We start from the raw sequence: 18,575 nt of genomic DNA, 5'->3' as shown, positions 1-18,575 counted from the left end.
CCCCTAGAAAATGGAGAGAAATATAGAGAAATGATACAGTGAAGTGTTTTCCCGTATTATCGTGAAGGCTGTAATAAGTATAACATCTTATAGTGATTCATACAGCACCCTCCAGCTACATTCCTATAATTCTCTGTCAGCCATTAACGAGACCACAAAGTCAAGTCAAGTGCCAACAAAACTATTTCGGAGATTGGTGCCCTCGGTATCTATAGGGTGTCAATACATTTATCTCATCTAAAGAAGGAACTGGAATCTGGGATGTATTCACTAACTTGATGTCAGGTGAGAGGAATCTTTCAACTTGACATGCTTTGTAAAGGGTCAACCCAGATTGCTTAATGAGCTATGATTTAACTATACAACATGCAGGGTCGGTTCAGCCTTCCTTGCAGGAGAAGGAGAACGGGTTGAGCTTTTATAACGAATTGTGTAATTCTATAGTTTAAGTGCAATTTCCACTTATAAAAGAAAAAAATTGGGGATAAAATGTCCAGCGTAATGAAAGCAAAAGGGGCATTTCTGGAGTAGGGTAATTCCTAACCATGCTAAATTATGCAACTAAGGTTTATTTAAACTTTTCTATTTTTACGGGCGGTTGAGACTTTTCACACGCTTGTACACATAGAAACACAGAAACATAGAACTTGGCAGCCGATAAGAACCATTGGGCCCATCCAGTCTGCCTGTTTTTCCTGATGTAGGGACTCAAATATGAATTTGTCCTTGGCCGTGTCTTAGATTCACGATAGCTATATGCCTACCCTGCCCATATTTTAATTCCCTCACTGTATTAGCCTCTAACACTTCTGCTGGGTGGCTGTTCCACTTATAAACCACCTTCTCTGTAAAGTAAAACGTCCTCACATTACATCATCTCTCTTTCTTCATAATAAATTCCTCTCTTGTGCTTTGACATAGTGAGGTGTTTCCATCACATCTTCTGTCTCTTCTCTCCTCCTGGCTATACACATGGAAATCCCTTTGTCTTTGTTGACTGTTTGTATCCAGTAAACCATTAACCATGTATCTCACATGTGCTCTTACGTTTGTGTATACGTTTGTGTATTGTGCTAATAGGGTGAGAATGTTGTTTGTATAGCAGGTTAGGCATCAACGGAGGAAGGATCCTTTTGCACACATCAGTAGCTTGTTTGCATTGACCATAATGATCGGCGTGCTCTATGAATTCCCTGCATACACACAGGCGTGATTTATAGGTACAGCGAGAGCGAAGACCTATTTACAGCAAATAGTGTACCAATCGCCTGTGTACGACTACCTCCTCCCCCTGAACTTCGCGAGCAAACACATCCGCGTCTATAACAAAAGCTGTTTCAGAGGACAGTCCTATCTGCACACACTGCGTCACTTGTACCTGGATTCCATGTAGAATTTTGCTCAAGAAACCTTTGTCTGTACCGCGTTAAAAACATCAGAAACCAGAAAATATTTTTCCTTGCAATGACCCAAGAGACCAAAACCTACGTAACAGCAAACATGTTGTGAAAGCCGATAAAGTGCGTTTGTGTGATTCCTCTTATCACAGGTATTGATAGTAAACAGAATTCTGCACATATCGCTTTACTCGTGCAAACAAGTGACTTTTACAAATGACATCGTTCATATATTAGTAATAGATATGATTTCTGGTTGTATAATTAAAATTATCTGTAAAGTATCCAAAATCCTCTTGCTTTATAGTTCTGTATACAAAATAACCCCATGTCATAGTGTTTACAGGTGAAAGCAAGCAATTGAGGGGCCAAAACTCAAATTTTCTATGTATACCACTTGGGAAGCTATGTGAATGTGGAACTGTCCCTATTGTGGCTTAAGGCTGTTGACACTACCTTAAGTAGTTACTGATCCACGCCAGGGCAGCGCCACCATCCTTACGGCTGAGTGCCGAGATATGACATCATACCCCAGTGCTCCGTCTTCTAAGGGCGCCTGTCAAGCATTAATAGGCAGGTTGGGGAGATCAGTGATCTCCATTTTTAACCAGCCTATGGAGCAGTGGTGCTACAGGGAGCCTGGTCACCATGTTTCCATTTATTTGGTTTATCTGTAAAAAAAATGATATATCTCATCCATTTCTTGTGATATTCTGAGTATCAGTTTCAAAAACGTCCGGCATGGATGGTTACCGCGTTGTAGGCGGCGGTCTCATGAAATTCAGGGATAAATGATCATAATAATCATGATCGGACATTATCAGTTGGTGTTTTTGTCGGAATTGCAGTTTCGATATACGTCGAATTAGTATAGCCTGTGCATAACAATGATGCGGTTTGAATTGTTGGGAAACACGGTGATGCGTACAGTCTGTAGGAATTGGAATAGAGGGACATCGCTACAGCAGTAGACTGTTTTACGCGCGTGTCAGAAGCTTTTCTATTACTGATAAAATCTTAAAAGATGCCTTTTATCTTTCTGGTGGGAAATATCTCTTTATAATCTAATATGTAGCAAAAACTATACATATGGCAGTAATTTAAGATCAAAAGCATCTAATTGATGATTAAGCATCCTTCTGCTCTCCATAATAATGATTCTTTGCGAGTAGAAATAATAATAATAACAACAATGAGAGTTGCTCTTACTCGGTTTTCATCATTTGGTGTGAAATTAAATGTATTGTCGAGGCACTTGGGTTATATATATATATATATATATATATATATTCACCGATGAGTTGAAGCATTCAGAAGGATTCTTTTTTTATGTGAAAATAAGTGTTTAAGCAGATTTTTGCTGTTCATTAAAGAGCCAATGTGACTAATGTACATTTTGGTTAATGCAGTGTAAGTAATCTTCATGTGAAAGAAAATACAATTCCAGGTGGTTTTATGTGAAATTTAAAAAAAAAAATAGTTTTATCACCATAGCAACCAATGACATGAAGCAGTCAGCAAAGACCACGGTAAGTGGTAGCAAGACACTTTTCAATGTTTGCTCCAGAATTTTTCTTTGTGGATATAAATTGGTTTAGAAATTGATATATTGGTTCAGTTATTGATATATTTATATATATTTGTTTTATTTCCAAACAGAATATAAAAAGGTGCCACAATGGTTCCCTGTGGACCTGCTTTATCTTTTGCCCGAAGCTTGCTTAGAAGGAAAATCGTGACCTTGGACAGTTTGGAAGACTCCAAGCTATGCCGCTGCCTTTCCACGGTTGACCTCATTGCGCTGGGGGTCGGAAGTACTCTTGGTGCTGGAGTTTATGTCCTCGCTGGAGAAGTAGCGAAGGGAAACTCTGGACCCAGCATAGTGCTCTCCTTTCTTATTGCGGCTTTAGCGTCTGTAATGGCTGGTCTATGCTATGCTGAATTTGGGGCCCGTGTACCAAAGACGGGATCTGCATACTTGTACACGTATGTCACAGTTGGCGAGCTATGGGCCTTTATCACTGGCTGGAATCTCATATTGTCATATGTAATTGGTAGGTTGTTGAACAATGTCTGATTTATAGTATTCCACGTTTTACTTACGAGGCTACTAAAATATGTAGGTATGTTTTTTTACTTCTGTATCTTTTTTATTAACCAGGCACATCTAGCGTAGCACGAGCTTGGAGTGGAACCTTCGATGAACTTCTTGGAAAGCAGATTGGTCACTTTTTCAGTACTTACTTCAGGATGAATTCGCCCGGCTTGGCTGAATATCCTGACTTTTTTGCAGTATGTCTCATTTTGCTTCTGTCTGGTAAGGACATATTCAATTAATGCAAGGATAAGGATTCCATATTGTGTATAATAAGTGATACTTGATAAGCAGAATATATTAATTTCTTGTAAACTAATTTGTCTGACGCAAAACACGTTTAAGACACGTGGCATTCCTTATGAGAAACATTGTTGTGTTCTATATCCAGTATAGGAAATGCATTTTAATCCAATTTTTTTTAATATTTTATCAACTTGACATAGGTCTGCCAAATATACTAAACTTTAAAATGTAGGAATTTGGACCGTGACAGGCCAATTTAACAAAAAAAAAATGCTGTAGTGTATTGAAGTCTCTGGGACCTTAGAAAGCACATGATCTTGTAAAGTGAATTCACATGGCAGTAAAATAGTCTTCTTTAATCTCTTATTAATGAGGAGTATGATTATGCTGGAAATATTGAGTTCATAAGGATTATGGGAACATCTACCATTTTGTTCAAAGACTGTTAAGGCATAGTCGAAAAATTTCAAGTACAACCTAATTCTGTTACATAACAGAAACGTATGACCTTCACAAGCATATACTCCATGGTCTAAAATGCTCCCTAGAAAAAAAGTGTCCTAAACATTGGTTGTGTCTTATAATTTCCCTCATAAACAAATAGCTGGTAATTATTTTTGTGGTCATTCGTTCCATGTAAAGGATTTTAATATGTAGGTATCCAGGGTACATTGGGATATTATGTACTGCATATTAGGGAATTCAAACCTGCATGTGTCTATCCTGAATCCAAGACCAGACCAATGACTGGTCAGTGGTCGAGCCTTTACAGCAGGGGAAACAGGCCAACTAGATGGGCCCGATGGTTGTCATCTGCCGTCAAATTCTTTGTTCTTGTGCATTTGTTTGCTTGATCGATGAATGCCTATTACATAGTTGCAGCACAGCTATTTAGATCAAAGGGCTCCTAAACACTGCTTGCAGGGAATACAAGCATTTTGTGTTAAAATGTAAAATGTTTATGTTGTTTTGAAAAGGTCTTACAGTCAAGTTTCATAAATGAAAGTGTTTATTACACTTGGCTCAAGGGCTGCTACTAAGTGGCTTGTAATAGTCATTTGGCACCTTGCCAGGCAGGCAACACTCTGTGCCTGGGCAAAAGGGTTATCTTTTCTTTTTATTAAATGTACTGAACTATAATATGTAGGATTTGGGAGAGCGAAAGGCCCTTTACTGATATTTATTTGTATTGTTATAATGTGGAGCTATTGCATTAACTTTGTACATTTTTTTAATGCCTGGAATCATACCCAATGCATATGACTAAGTAATATAATAACATTCTCTGCTATAGTGTATAGGGTATTGCCTTCCTAAATATGGTCCTCTATTTAGTGACACCTCTGTCGCTAGTCGCTACTGCGTAAGAATTGTTACGAACACCCTAGGGATTACTATTTCAAGAGTCCCAGGGTTGGCGCGTTTCTTAAAGATAGTCATGTGGCATCTCTCGCCATTGTTGGGAACAGATGTGTATTGGTATTGCAGGTTGTATTTGATTACTTTATTTCCAACAATGAATATCCCAATTTTTTTCCCTGTATGTTTGATAGGTCTACTATCATTTGGAGTTAAAGAATCTGCTTGGGTGAACAAGGTATTCACAGCTATCAATGTGTTGGTCCTATTGTTTGTGATGATTGCCGGATTTGTGAAAGGAAACCTGCAAAACTGGAAGATATCTGAAACATTTCTCCAAAACATATCCGTTCCAGAAGGGTAATTTAACAATACATTACTTTAGAGATTTCATTTTATATTGTATTAAATTAATGCGTTTTAATGGAGCGGGTTCATGCACTGTGACCTCTTCGGTAGCAGAGCACACTTACATCGCCGTGTCTCAAAGTACAGGTATGAAAGCAATACACAAAACCTAAAGATTGCAAATAACACAGCGTATTAGTATCAAAAATGGGTCAAGCTGGCCAGATATGGTTGGTTTTCTTATCTGTATGATGTCATACTCCCCTGCCATTACCAATATAAGAACCCGAAAGATAAGAGAGAGATGATTTGATCAATGGAGCACAGGTCGGTATTTATTTTTTCAGGGGTGCAATGAGGCTAGAGGGTGGGTTCTCCATTATTTGCTAGCCATGAGATAGGTCCAATACGTATATGGATTAGATATTTATATATATTATACAGAACTGTATCATGTCCGCATGTTACTCCACATAACTGGTTATCACGTCCACAAATGACCAGAGCAGAAATCTGTCCATTTCTCCATTTGTATTATGCTTCGTATCTAATTTTTAATGGAACTTGTGTTTTTTCTCGCGTCACAGGATGCCCTTCTATGACAACGTGACCAGTCTGTATGGTGCAGGAGGCTTCATGCCGTACGGGATGACAGGGATGTTGGCGGGGGCTGCGACTTGTTTTTATGCCTTCGTAGGATTTGACTGCATAGCTACAACCGGTAAGAACTCGTTTTCATCCTACCTTTAAATAGATGGAAGAGGACATGATAGGCCCATTGGATGCAGCAAAGTGAAATACCAGCATGGAGCAGCAAATCAACCTTAAAATAACCAGCAAAATCTCCTACATGATTTAAATAAAGATCTTGACAAGGCATGATATGAGGTTTCAGGTTATGGTGGACCCGTCTCGTACAGGGCTTCTTCCAGCATTAAACGTGTTTGGTGAGAGCTTGTACTTTTTTAATTAGTGCAGTTGTTTTGGTATTGATTTAAAAATGTTTTTGTGAAAAAATAATTTTACTTTTTAGCGTTGAAGATTCATTGGCAATGGCTGCCAACTATTTACTCTGCTGTCCTAAATTAACTACCATTATGGACCATTGTGTAGACTTGCTGAAGGTTACACCTCATAAGTGACTTTGTAGCTTCAAAGTGGTCTTCTCCCTATAGCAACCAAAATAATGGTTCAAGCATTCTATTAGTCAATATAATGATATATATATAACCTACATAAAGTAAAAAAGTACACAACAATGCAAAAAAAAAGATTTTCAACTCTAGGCCCCAAGAAGTGCCAGGAATTTTTGATGTCTCTGCCTGTGCACAATTGGCTTCATCCAAAAGAACAAATCCCTGACTTCATGCAGGGATATACGGAGACCCCGCTCTTGAGAGATGCAGTGTGATGCTGCTGGTATTAAATGTAGGATTTTGGTAAAGAGGCAAATTCATTTTAAAATTCAAGTTGTAATTAACAATTCTCTGTAGGTTTTGAGAAATTGTTGCTAATTGTTGAGTTTCATTTGGTTCTGTCTGCATTATTTATAACAAAATTGGTAGCTTTCTTCTAGTGGCTGATCTGGTTGGGAAACTAAAAGGTATTTAGACTCGCTTGATATTGAGTACTTTTTGGCACTGACAACAGTGTGTAATTTGTAGCCTTTTTAATGCTGTTTTTATTAATCCCTATAGGGGAAGAGGTGCGAAATCCACAAAGAGCAATCCCTATTGGCATTGTCACCTCTTTGCTAGTTTGCTTTATGGCCTATTTTGGAGTGTCGGCCGCCCTCACTCTGATGATGCCCTACTACTTGCTGGATGAGAAGAGTCCTCTTCCCGTGGCCTTCGAGTATGTTGGTTGGGGTCCTGCAAAATATGTAGTAGCTGTCGGATCACTGTGCGCTCTTTCAACCAGGTAACAATCCCATAAAAGTAAAAGCTACATAACAAATCATTAGTCTATACCATGACTATACCAGATCATCATATTGATGTTTTTATACATATGTATCCCCGATTTTACGTATTCTACGTACTCCGTGTTCTAAACAATCAGCATGCTTAACCTGTTAGGGATGAATGCCCACCAATTTAAGATACGTAGTATTATATTGCCCTTAGCAGCCCCTGGCACCAAGAACTAATTTTTTTTCTCCTGTAAATTATAATCATAATTTTACATATTGGTAATCTCACAGTTTATTATTCTGGTAATGGTTGCTTCAGTTCCCAAATTTTTTGGGGATTTCATTCTCTTACCTGTTTATGTCTGATTGATAATGTGGTATAATTATTTCTACTTTAAACATAGATTAATTAAATAAAGCCCTTGATTCAGAAAGAATTCCGAGGGTGTATACAATACAACCGAAAGATGAAGTCTACAATTTGCCAGTGAATGTAGTTGTATGCTTCATAAAGCATATCCGATTAAAAGCCTATAATTTTTAAACATAATGTCATGATTGTGGGTACCAGGTCAGGTTAGGGTCTCTGTGCAGGGACAGATGCTTGCTCAGCAGCCTGCGCTTGTCTGATGAAGGCTGACATCTCAAGTTAAACATGACACGGGGACCAGAGTATGGTACAAAAAGAAAAGGGAAGGGATACTCCAAGTGCAGGCAGAGGTCGAATACCATGAAAATGGGCAGGATTGACTCTCCAGCAAGAGATGCTGTGAGGAACACTGATATATAAAGGCCACTGGTTACATGATTGGCCACAGGTGTGTCAGGAACCTGAACATATCAGGGAGGCAGGAATAGACAGGAATCCTAGCAGCCACGGAGCCCCCTGGTGGTGACATTGGTAAGAGAATTGTCTCTAAAGCTCAGGGTCGCTGGTTCTAATCTTGAGGTTCCTCACACATAAGTAGCACTGACTCACATCAGGTGGTTTACGATGATTAGAAGCATATTAAAACTAAATTCACAGCTGTAAAACTTATCAAAAGGCTAAAGATGGTAGATGGCTGGGTTGACTAGATAACAAGATCCCTGTATCTCCTTCACACATACAGATACATTGTTGAGGTAGAAAAAACGACCAGAAACTAAATTAGTAGCATGAAAAATATGGCGGCATTCATTGTGTGTCTCAATGTATGGATCATTTATTCAAACGTTCCAATATACAATACCACATAGAGCTTGCAGATTTGCATAGCACATGCAATTATATGCACGCTCCAGCTGTGACGATAGCCGCAAATGGAGAGAGAAAATCAATGTACGTCCTCTCCAAGGTCCCCGTGTGATGCTTTGCCTGATTTTCTTCAACAGTACAGAAACATTCTAATGCCTGTAAGACTAATAACCCAGTGTGTTGTGCAGATAACGATCCCCTGGATGACACACTCCACTGACAGATATACAATGCAATCCACTGTCAGCTCCTTTGGCGCAATAAGCTTTTTAAAGGAATATTAATGGTTAAACACCAGTTTTAAAGTGTTTTCATTTTTGAACTACCTCTCAAAAAGCAACTAATAGCTCTAAATTGGTTTAACAATCCAGAATAGATTAGAGAAAAGCTTAGTTAAAACTATAAGCAATCTGTTCTGCTTATCTTAAACAGCTGGGTTTTTTTACATCACAGATAAGTATTTTTGTTCAAAATGTAAACACTTTAATATAGTGTTAATATTTCTTTATTTAAAAAAAAATAAATGTAACAAATACTTTAAAATATAAAAATGGGCTCAATTGGTTCTTTCTTTCTAGTCTACTAAACTGTGGTCTGTTTTGGCTTATTTTTAATGTCTTTGTAATTCCAGGCTTCACTTACTGTGGTGGTGTGCTTTTACTGTAATTGTCAAGTAATTTCTGTCTTTTCCATGGCACAATCTTGCATGACCGGTGTTTGCCTTGTTGCATGTGTTTGATTTTTATTCAGTCTTCTCGGATCCATTTTCCCAATGCCACGTGTAATCTATGCTATGGCGGAAGATGGGTTGCTTTTCAAATGTCTAGCTCAGATCAGTCCAAGGACGAAGACACCAGTAGTTGCTACCTTATCGTCTGGTGCAGTAGCAGGTGAGATTGGAAAGGTGGAAGCCTTCAAAGAGAGAAGGAAAAATGGAGTTTTCAAACATATGGTAAAAATTAATGGTTTAATAATGTTTTCTCCCACGTATGAAACTTTTTAATCCTAAACAATCTTCGTCAGCCTCTTCCACAGTCTCAGAACCATTTCATTTCTCAAACCTTCTCTAAGTTGTGTCTTTTTATGTTATTATAGTGGTATTATTGACCTTTTGTACCTCTGAAACACCAATTTTTGTTGTAGTATTGGTTAAAGCCAAGGCTGACCAAAGAATGCCCAGCTGTTGTTGAACTAGAAGTTCTAGAACTCCCAACCAGCCCATGGAATATGCAGCTGGGGATTGTGATCAACCATGGCTTAAATGTATGGAATGTTATCAATATTATGACACGTTTTATCTGCATGAATAAAAGACAGAGTGCAAAGGAGTTAATAATTCAGCTGTTCCTCAACATTCTTACTTTTAACTTGCTAACTATACATCCTTGTAGTACGCTAGCACTAAAGATGACTTTTCACTTGAACATCCATCATTTTTCTGTTCTAGCCTGCTGGGCTCTATGTTTCCTCTTCCTCGAATTCTGTTTGCCATGGCACGAGACGGTTTACTGTTTAAATTTCTTTCCAACGTGAGTGAGCGGCAGTCACCTGTTGCTGCCACATTGACTGCTGGTGTGATTTCTGGTAAGACGTGAAAAGAAAATTAGCATAAGGAAATGCCACATGGACGCTTGCATGCAAGTTGGTTAATGGGCTGGCTTGCCTGGTGGCTTCTTCTGCATGTAAGTCTAAAGAAAATCTTAATGGCGTTCCAACAAAATCTCAAATGACCTGTATAATGTGCTATCTTTGGTGGTGATTGATGAAAAGTGTTCTCGTTTCCTGGGCTATAAAAATGAGATATATTTCAGAAGCATGTTCACGAGTTTAAAGTTAAATTAGTTTTGAAGCTAAGCTATGAACCAAAGTAATTTGAAATGCCTCCTTTACTAGGAACATCACATCCACCTTATGTCATTATACATTATGTTTATTGCTATATTCATAAACTAAGCTCCCTTCCCCGCAGTCACGTATATAAGTTATAACTAGAAGAAGAGAGGCTAAAATACTTTTCATGGCAGTCTCTCCAGGAGCATCTTCTGTTGGGACAATAATAATGGATTCAATTCTGTCTGTGATAAGCAGCCAGAGGATCTCCAACTCTTGAAATACGTCTAAGACCCCCAACCACTTTCAACAGCAACACCTCATGTTGCTTAAGTGTTCATTCGCATTGTGAAAAGCAAAGCCTTTACATCAATGGAACTTGATGAACATAATTAGCAATTTTAACATTTTTATCTCCAGTACCAATTTCGCATATAACTCTGTGAATTGACTGAAAATATCTCATTTTGATAAATTTGAGTTAACTTTCTTATTATTATTGGCATGTGTCATTTCCTGCATATTGCAATAACAGTTTCAGTGAGCAATTTGTAATGACAATGGAGACATATTCAATTTGGTGGACATATTTACGGAAAGTGTTTGTCAAAAAAGACAACTTGTAGCCCAGCAATATGGTCATAAATAGTGAGTATTCATTGTTTTAGTATGAAAGTGAAGCTATTTGGTACATTATCTTTAACCATAGGATTGGCCAAACAAGCTCTCTAGAATCTATCATGGTAATTCCCCTGTAGCCGGTAATCATAGGACTCTACATAGCTGCTTACAGATAAGCCGGGAGAACTTTACAACCAGGCTTTAGGACTTTTTCATCAACACTATGTATAATCCTTGCTACTTGAGTCTGGGAAGGAGTTGTATTTATAATGGCTTCAAGTTTAAAAAACATCTTGAGAACTTCAAGAACCTTTTTAAAGCCTAATTTCTAGACATACATCCATGACGAGATGTTACTTGACCTGAGATATCTTCACTACAAATCCTACCAGCGTACCTCTAAATTTTGTCACTCAGCCAATGTATAATATATGAAACTGTAATTGCAATATCAATCTATATACTGGGCTCTTTCTATTTTTGCTTACATAGGTAACTGTCCTTATCTAGTGGACATTATCGTGAGGCATTACTGCACCCATGTAGAACAAAAGAACGTATGTGCGCAAACATAGAAGATATGCCTAATGTTGAGCTACTATCGAGAGAGTCCATTGTATTTTTTATATGTTATATGGTTACATTTATGTATATACAGTTTTTGCTATGGGTAGTGTGAAAACGCTGGAAATAAAGCATTATTATTTCGGATGGTTAAGGTGAGCCTGTCACCAAAGTCCAATTTAAGATAAAGCATGTAATGCATTCAAAAAGAAACATATATACTTTTGTCAGACGCAAAGAAGTTTTAAAGGTAGAAGCCCACTGAGGCATCAACACAGGGTTAATTTCTGGGTAATGACCTACAATTGGCGTTTGCTGAAAGGTTCACTTTAACAGTCTTTTTTTTTATTTCGTTGTTATACACAGTAAAAAAATGCAAAGTTAACTTTCCTAGTCAGTGCAAATGCATATTCATTCAAAAATATGGTATACCTCTTTATAAGTGGCTTTAGATATAATAATAATACTACAGGGGGATATCGGGTCCTCTTGTTTGATTAATCAAAAAACATTTTCACTGACTGGAGAGCCTCCCTCTGTCATGGTTTTAATTATCTAGTAGGTATCTGAATTGCTAATTTTGTTTCTCTTTTCCTTTTGCCAGCAATTATGGCATTTCTTTTTGATCTGAAAGCGCTGGTTGACATGATGTCCATTGGAACTCTCCTGGCTTACTCACTTGTGGCTGCCTGCGTTCTCATCCTCAGGTACAGTACATGCAGCTTACATGTCCAAGGGTGGTTAATAAGTATAACAGCCTCACAGCAGAGGTTGTAGAGGTTAATACAATAAGGGAGAATGAGAAAGGCATATGGCCATTAAAGTTAGTCTTTACAGCAGGACAAATTAAAGGAATAGATGAGCCAAATGGTTCTTATCTGCCATCAAATTCTATATAATTAAACTTAAACTGGGGTAAATGTTCACATATGATGTATAAGCATAGTCATCGAATGGTGCATTTCCAGCTGTGCTGCCGCACTAGGACTGTCCCAGGGAAGCTCCCCCAGTAACCACTTCCATGGGTGCCATCCTTTTTATTGAATGTGGGGCATGAAGTCCCATCCCAGCGCTCTGCTCAGAAAGGTGCACAGGGCCAGGTAAAGCTTGCTGTGGAGGCACAGACATCCATGAGGTAAATGAGCTGGTTGGGGAGATCACAGATCTGCCTCGCAACTGGTCCATTGAGCTTTGGCTCACCAGTGGGCATGATCTGCTCCGGTTTTGCAGCAGAAGGTCTCCTGCCATTTAGACCTGTCAAGACCTGCTGTTCTATGCCTTTACATGTGGTAGGGCCTACCTAGTTCTCCCTTCTCTTAAAAAGACAGCCTGGACAAAATCAACAATGATCAGCAACTTAATAGTTATTGAGATATAATACAATGGGAATGAATAATCATGCAGATTCAGAGCAGAAGAAGAGTGTTTACCCATGAAATACACAGTAGGTGGGTTTTAATGTGTATATTTTGCTTATTTAAGTGTGTAAACACCATTAGATGTTTTATTTAGTGTACAGAACGTATTATAGATTATAATGTATAGAGTATATTCTTGCCCTGGAATCAGCCAAGTATGCATGCTAATGCTGGTGGTCTTTTTTTATCTGCCAGTAAGGTAACCCATGTCTAAGCAGTAAACACATTTACTGCACATGCTATTACATTACAAAAGGCTCTAAAAATAGGTGGTTCTATATCTGGTGTCCTCTGTTTGCTAATACATCACCTGACCTCATTCACTGGTTTCGCTGCAGCTTTACTGCTTTAGTTTACATTAAATTAATGGCCATTGAAAGCTTTTCATTTTCTGGATCCCCCACTTTTTTTTGCACTAATAAAAGTAGAGCTAAAAAAAACTATTGGACCCTCCTGAAAACTACATGAATTACTGATCCCTAGGAAAAGGCAACCCCATGACAATACTTAACACAGGATGAAGGGGATTACGTTTCCTTCAGCGTAGGCTGCCTTTATTATCAATGATGGGTGATTACTGACTTTTTCCCCCTACTGTAATTATCCCAAGTGGTATGCAAAGTGTACGGGCAGCTAACAATCACTGGGTGGTCTGAAGGTAACCTCTCTAAGTCCTTTTTATAATCCTGTAGGGTCACATGTCAGCCTCTGGAATTGACATCTCTCTTCCCTTTGCAGAATCATTGGTTGCCCTCGCATATCTTTTTACCAGTGTAGAGCTATAGAAGTCAACAAGAACCTTTTGGCCCATCTAGTCTGCCTATTTTTTCTGACGTAAAGAGTCCTTGGTCCTGCCTTAGATTTGGGATGTCTACCCCAAATGTCTACCTCAAATGTCTACCCCATGCACGTTTCAATTCCCTTAGTGTAAAATCCAAATTACAAAATCTAATAGAGTACTTTTTATACAAATTTATAAATAAATAATCATTGTTTCTAGGATGCCAGACACCCCCCATTAAATGCATTCCTTTGCTAGGAGACTTAGTCTAAGGAACCTTGTGATATCCTTTCAGTGGCCTAATTCTCATATTGTAATACAAAGATCTGCGGGAGATTTCAGAAGTCGCTCTTTAATATGGGTTCAGATCACAGGGAGACATGTATCTTGTGATTATTATGTAACTTTGTATCTGCCGCTTCCCGTCTAAGTGTTTGCTAGTTGCCTGGCAATCTTGTAACATCCCTGGTTTGTATTAAGTGCTCTGGACGTGAATTCCTGTTACATAGCTCTGTTAGTGAGTCATATTAATAATTATGTTTGGAAAATGTTATTCCTTTTCTTAAATATAGGAATCCGTGTATATAAAAGCAGAACTGTATCCTCTTCATAGCTAATGTTGGCACTTGCATGTTAACAATAATGACAACTGAGCATGTAGTCACCTAATTAACACAGAAACATAGAATTTCATGGCAGACACCCAGACTACCCAGTGAAAACCATCTTAAATTTTTCATGTCCATGATCTTCTCAATCTCATGCAGGCTGAAGATCCAGCAACTGCCAAAAGGCTAATCCAGTTACCTATCAACCCACCCATCAGTGAAAAATACATCTAAGTCTCAGACACTGTAATTTTAGACTGTTTTCCCTTTTTTATGGTTCATTCATGGATGTCCCTCCTGAACTTTGTTTAAATCATTTTTGTACTAAATACCCTCTCAAGTCTTTTCTCCAAGCTAGTTTATAGAGCATGGCCAATGATGTGTAACCTTTTTGTAATTTTTACAATCCCCAAGACTTCCATGGCATACTAATTAGTGTAAAGTTAGGGATACTTCTCATGAATGACCACGTGCAGCATTTCTCACAGCCTGCTCAACATTGAACTCTACACCGTTGTCTTCCAGAGCTCTTGGAAACAGCTTAATGTCTATTCTATTAAATTGAAGTAAACTATAAAACTGGGGCTGTTTATCTTTGCTCTGATTTGTAGAAACTGTAAGAACATCTTCATAATTAATTGGATTAACTTAACTATTATTATTTTAATTATTACTGTTATCATTTATTAACACTAGTTTTATACTTAGCTCATGACTTCTTAAAGTGTAATTGCTTCTGCTCATCTACTAATGGCGTCCCAGTATGACATATGCAATTGCACATATTAATGCAGCATTGTATATATTCAAGTGTCTTGCAGATGTTTCAAATGATTTCATTGCATGAAGAAACTCAATTTTTCTTCATATTTATTTATACATAGGTACCAACCTGGTCTGGGTTATGAAAAGCCCAAGTGTTCCACTGAGAAAGAAATGCTTTCAACATCTGAAAGAGAATCCATGATGAACGAGTCTCAAATTATTATCCTGCAGGAACCTGGCTTCAGTTTCTACTCCTTGTGGCATGCACCCAGCTTGCCCACCGAACAGTCAGCATCTATTGTGAGCTTTTTGGTTGGACTGCTTGGTATGTACAAGCTAATTAACCATATAGCAGATTATGTCGATGGTTTAATGAAATGCCTTACTCTCCCTCGCTCACCAAAACCATGTCACCATCACTGTTGCTTGCCACATAGTCTGACAACACAATAGACAACACAATGCCACAGTTTGATTTTAAGGCTTTCAGGGTTGAGTCTCTTCTTCTAGGGCCCTTGAACACGTCCCTTTTCTGTGTGAAGAAGTAATGTGTTACGGGGGCCCTGCACCAACTTCACCATGCATTATGCTGTGTTTCTGCGGCAGGAGAATCTTATGTTGCCCACATAATGTATAGTTAATAGGGGGATCTCTCAGTCAACAATTCGGCCATGCATCTTCCAGGGCAGGCTCAGCATGACATGTTCGCTTGGTTGGTATGGAGATGAAATGGTTTTAGCAGAAGAGAGACAATCCAAGGAAGCTGATTAGAATTGTGTATGCATTAAGGCTTTAATCAAAGGCAACACCTTGCAAAAAAGGTTCATCCCAAGGGCCAAATATATTTAGTATTGCCATATGACCATCTCTGGGGTCATTTTCACCTCAGACCGTAAAAGAGGGCTTAATAGGATTTACTAGACATCACTAGTGTGCTTTAATATTACCTCAAAATAAAATCTCATGTTCTCACATTTTCTTTCCTCCATAGCTTTAATTATTTGTGGATTAAGTGTTCACACAACATATGGTGTCCAGGCAATTGCGAATATGGAAGTATGGAGCATAGCACTACTAGCTTTGTTTTTTCTGCTTATCTGCTTGATTGTTCTTATAATCTGGAGGCAACCTCAGAACCAGCACAAAGTAGCTTTCATGGTAAGAAAGTTGGTTTTAAAATGCTTTACGTTTATGATTAGAATTATTTCATCCCTCTGTTGGCATGCCCACCTTTTGCGTTCATGAAAGATAGTTTACTAACTTGATTTGGTTGGGCCTAGGCTTTCTCCTTAATTATACATACACACATATTATTATCCCGAATGCTCAGCTTTTATAAAACACTAATTTCTGATTTCCCTATTGTGGGGAAATGAAAGAAATTAATACTCCTGCTGTATCCTCGATTAGACAATTTAAATGAGTCCTGTCAATGAGGAGCAGATTGAAGACATCACAGTAGCTGTGGAAAGCTTCCACTTTGGGATTTTTTAAATACAAGTAGTTCTGTTATTGGTTTTCTACATTTCCATCATTAGCCTTCCATGAATGTGTGTGATCATATTTCTTGTTCATTTGCAGGTTCCACTATTACCATTTCTGCCTGTGTTTAGTGTCCTTGTGAATATTTACTTAATGGTACAGTTAAGTGGAGACACTTGGATACGATTCAGTGGCTGGATGTTGCTCGGTAAGATCGATAGTCCTGTTTTCTCTTTGTTTTTTATTGAAATTAGTCAAAAATGACACAGCAGTAAGAACCCAATGCATTGTCCTATAGTTCTTATGTTCTTCAGCTTTTGGACACGTTTAACCTGCCCCCTGCTAGTATTGCGCAATTACTTACGTTCAGCAGGCACTCATCTCACGAATCGAGAGCCGCTTCACGGCACCTAGGGGCTTGTAAATTCCTGTCTCAGTGAAATTCAATGAGATTCCAACTTGGAAGCAGTTCACAAACCAATAGCTACTTCACACTAACTATTTAGATGTATAGGCAGAACCTCATTATGACATAAAAATCTGAAAAAAGACAATACATTTTGATTATAACGACACATTTTAATTTGTTACATAATTACAGAATTACTTTATTTTTGGACTTGCGTTATAATATTCATGTTGTACAATATAAAAAAAGTACAACATAAATACAGCCTTAATAAAGGCAATTAAAAGCCAAAACATCAGGTTAGTATCAGCAACGTATTTTCTTATCTTTTGCGCATCCCTAGGCCAGTGCCTCCAGCCACGGCCCTTAATCTGAGCTCCAGGAATTGATCCGGGCGCTCTACTTATTCAGGACACATGGCACCTGGTTCAGCACAGTCCTCCAAAACAGTTGGGGAAATGAGAGATGTCCCTTTGAGGATACTGGGCAGCCTAATTGTTCAGCAAATGTGACCGCTCAGTTGGGTGACCTGAACCCAGTTTGGTGGTAGAGGGGCCACAACACCCCCAGACCTTCCACCCTTAACCTCAGACCAAAAAAGATTACAGTGTATTATCTTTGGTTACCTACCCTGATTGCATAAAATCTATCTGTTTTATTTTGTGTTGCTGGGTTACTTTTGGTTCCTTGTGCTTATTGATTGCATTTTTTTAAATTATACAATAACGTATGCCATTTTCTTTAATATAATTAATTGTCTACTTATAATACATAATCCTCTGGTTAGTGATACTGTATGCTAATTGTTGATTAGGGTCACAGTGTACTTTTGAGCGCAGAATTTAGTTTGTTTGGACTGTATATTTCAGCTCATTGTAAATGTTTAGTTTGTGTCTTTTAATTCTTACAAACTAGCAGAAACAAATCTATATTAAGTGTGGAAGATAACTAGTGTAGCCATAGTTTTCTTTGTTGTAAAAAATAAAAATTTTCAGATCTGCTTATATATCAAAAATTATAATTTCTGGATATTTGAATGCTAATTATGTCTTTGACACTTTTTAGGTTTCCTCATTTACTTTGCTTATGGGATTAGGAACAGTGTGGAGGGTAAACCCAAGAAAAAGGGAGAAGAAGATGACGGAGACTCTGAAAACAGTGCTCCAGAGGAAAAATCTCCAGGAAAGGAGGACGAGGCAGAAAATGCAAAAGAAAGTGACCTTTTTATCACCCACGAAAGGACAAGCGAGTGCTAGTTGAAGCAAAGAACATGAAAATCTTTGAGACTTCTCTTTAAAACTGCGTATGCTTAAAATGTTAACATGTTGCTGGTTGAAAAGACTGTCAGCAAAACGCTGGAAGAACTGCAGGGGCCGGCAAAACTGAGCTTTATCTCTCTGCTTTTCCTCTGCAGCCTCTCCAATAAGTCAATACCTATAACAATCTACATTACATCTTAAAGAAAGCGAGGGGTGTTTTTAAGGTCTTGCTGCTAACCAGGTT

General features: G+C 38.2%; 1 protein-coding gene across 2 annotated transcripts; it reads left to right on the top strand.

Moving 5' to 3' along the window:
- Nucleotides 1-3,075: 3,075 nt before the first annotated feature.
- Nucleotides 3,076-18,328, top strand: LOC149285595 (cationic amino acid transporter 2-like). 2 transcript variants are annotated; one of them, XM_089495138.1, is made up of 11 exons: nt 3,076-3,451; nt 3,559-3,714; nt 5,292-5,457; nt 6,033-6,166; nt 7,143-7,365; nt 10,042-10,178; nt 12,214-12,316; nt 15,301-15,506; nt 16,173-16,339; nt 16,763-16,871; nt 18,138-18,328. In XM_089495138.1, exons 1-11 carry the CDS (start codon nt 3,076-3,078, stop codon nt 18,326-18,328), a joined length of 1,968 nt encoding a protein of 655 aa, XP_089351264.1. The 2 variants fall into 2 exon arrangements, with proteins under 2 accessions (XP_089351264.1, XP_089351263.1); XM_089495137.1 differs by lacking the exon at nt 10,042-10,178 and adding an exon at nt 9,345-9,484.
- The last annotated feature ends 247 nt before the right edge of the window (nt 18,329-18,575 follow it).

Source organism: Sceloporus occidentalis, unplaced genomic scaffold (genome assembly GCF_023333645.1).
Source record: "Sceloporus occidentalis isolate IW3139 unplaced genomic scaffold, rSceOcc1.0.p SCAF_77, whole genome shotgun sequence".
NCBI classification, from domain to species: domain Eukaryota; kingdom Metazoa; phylum Chordata; class Lepidosauria; order Squamata; family Phrynosomatidae; genus Sceloporus; species Sceloporus occidentalis.
The sequence above is the reverse complement of the archived record's forward strand: the minus strand, read 5'-3'. Positions and strand labels throughout refer to the sequence as shown.

Bases quoted from the DNA above. Each gene is read 5' to 3' on its own strand.
- LOC149285595 (XM_089495137.1), top strand. From the start codon at position 3,076: ATGGTTCCCTGTGGACCTGCTTTATCTTTTGCCCGAAGCTTGCTTAGA. The intron at 6,167-7,142 runs GTAAGAACTCGT...TAATCCCTATAG, and splicing joins TGACTGCATAGCTACAACCG to GGGAAGAGGTGCGAAATCCA. The intron at 12,317-15,300 runs GTACAGTACATG...ATTTATACATAG, and splicing joins GCCTGCGTTCTCATCCTCAG to GTACCAACCTGGTCTGGGTT.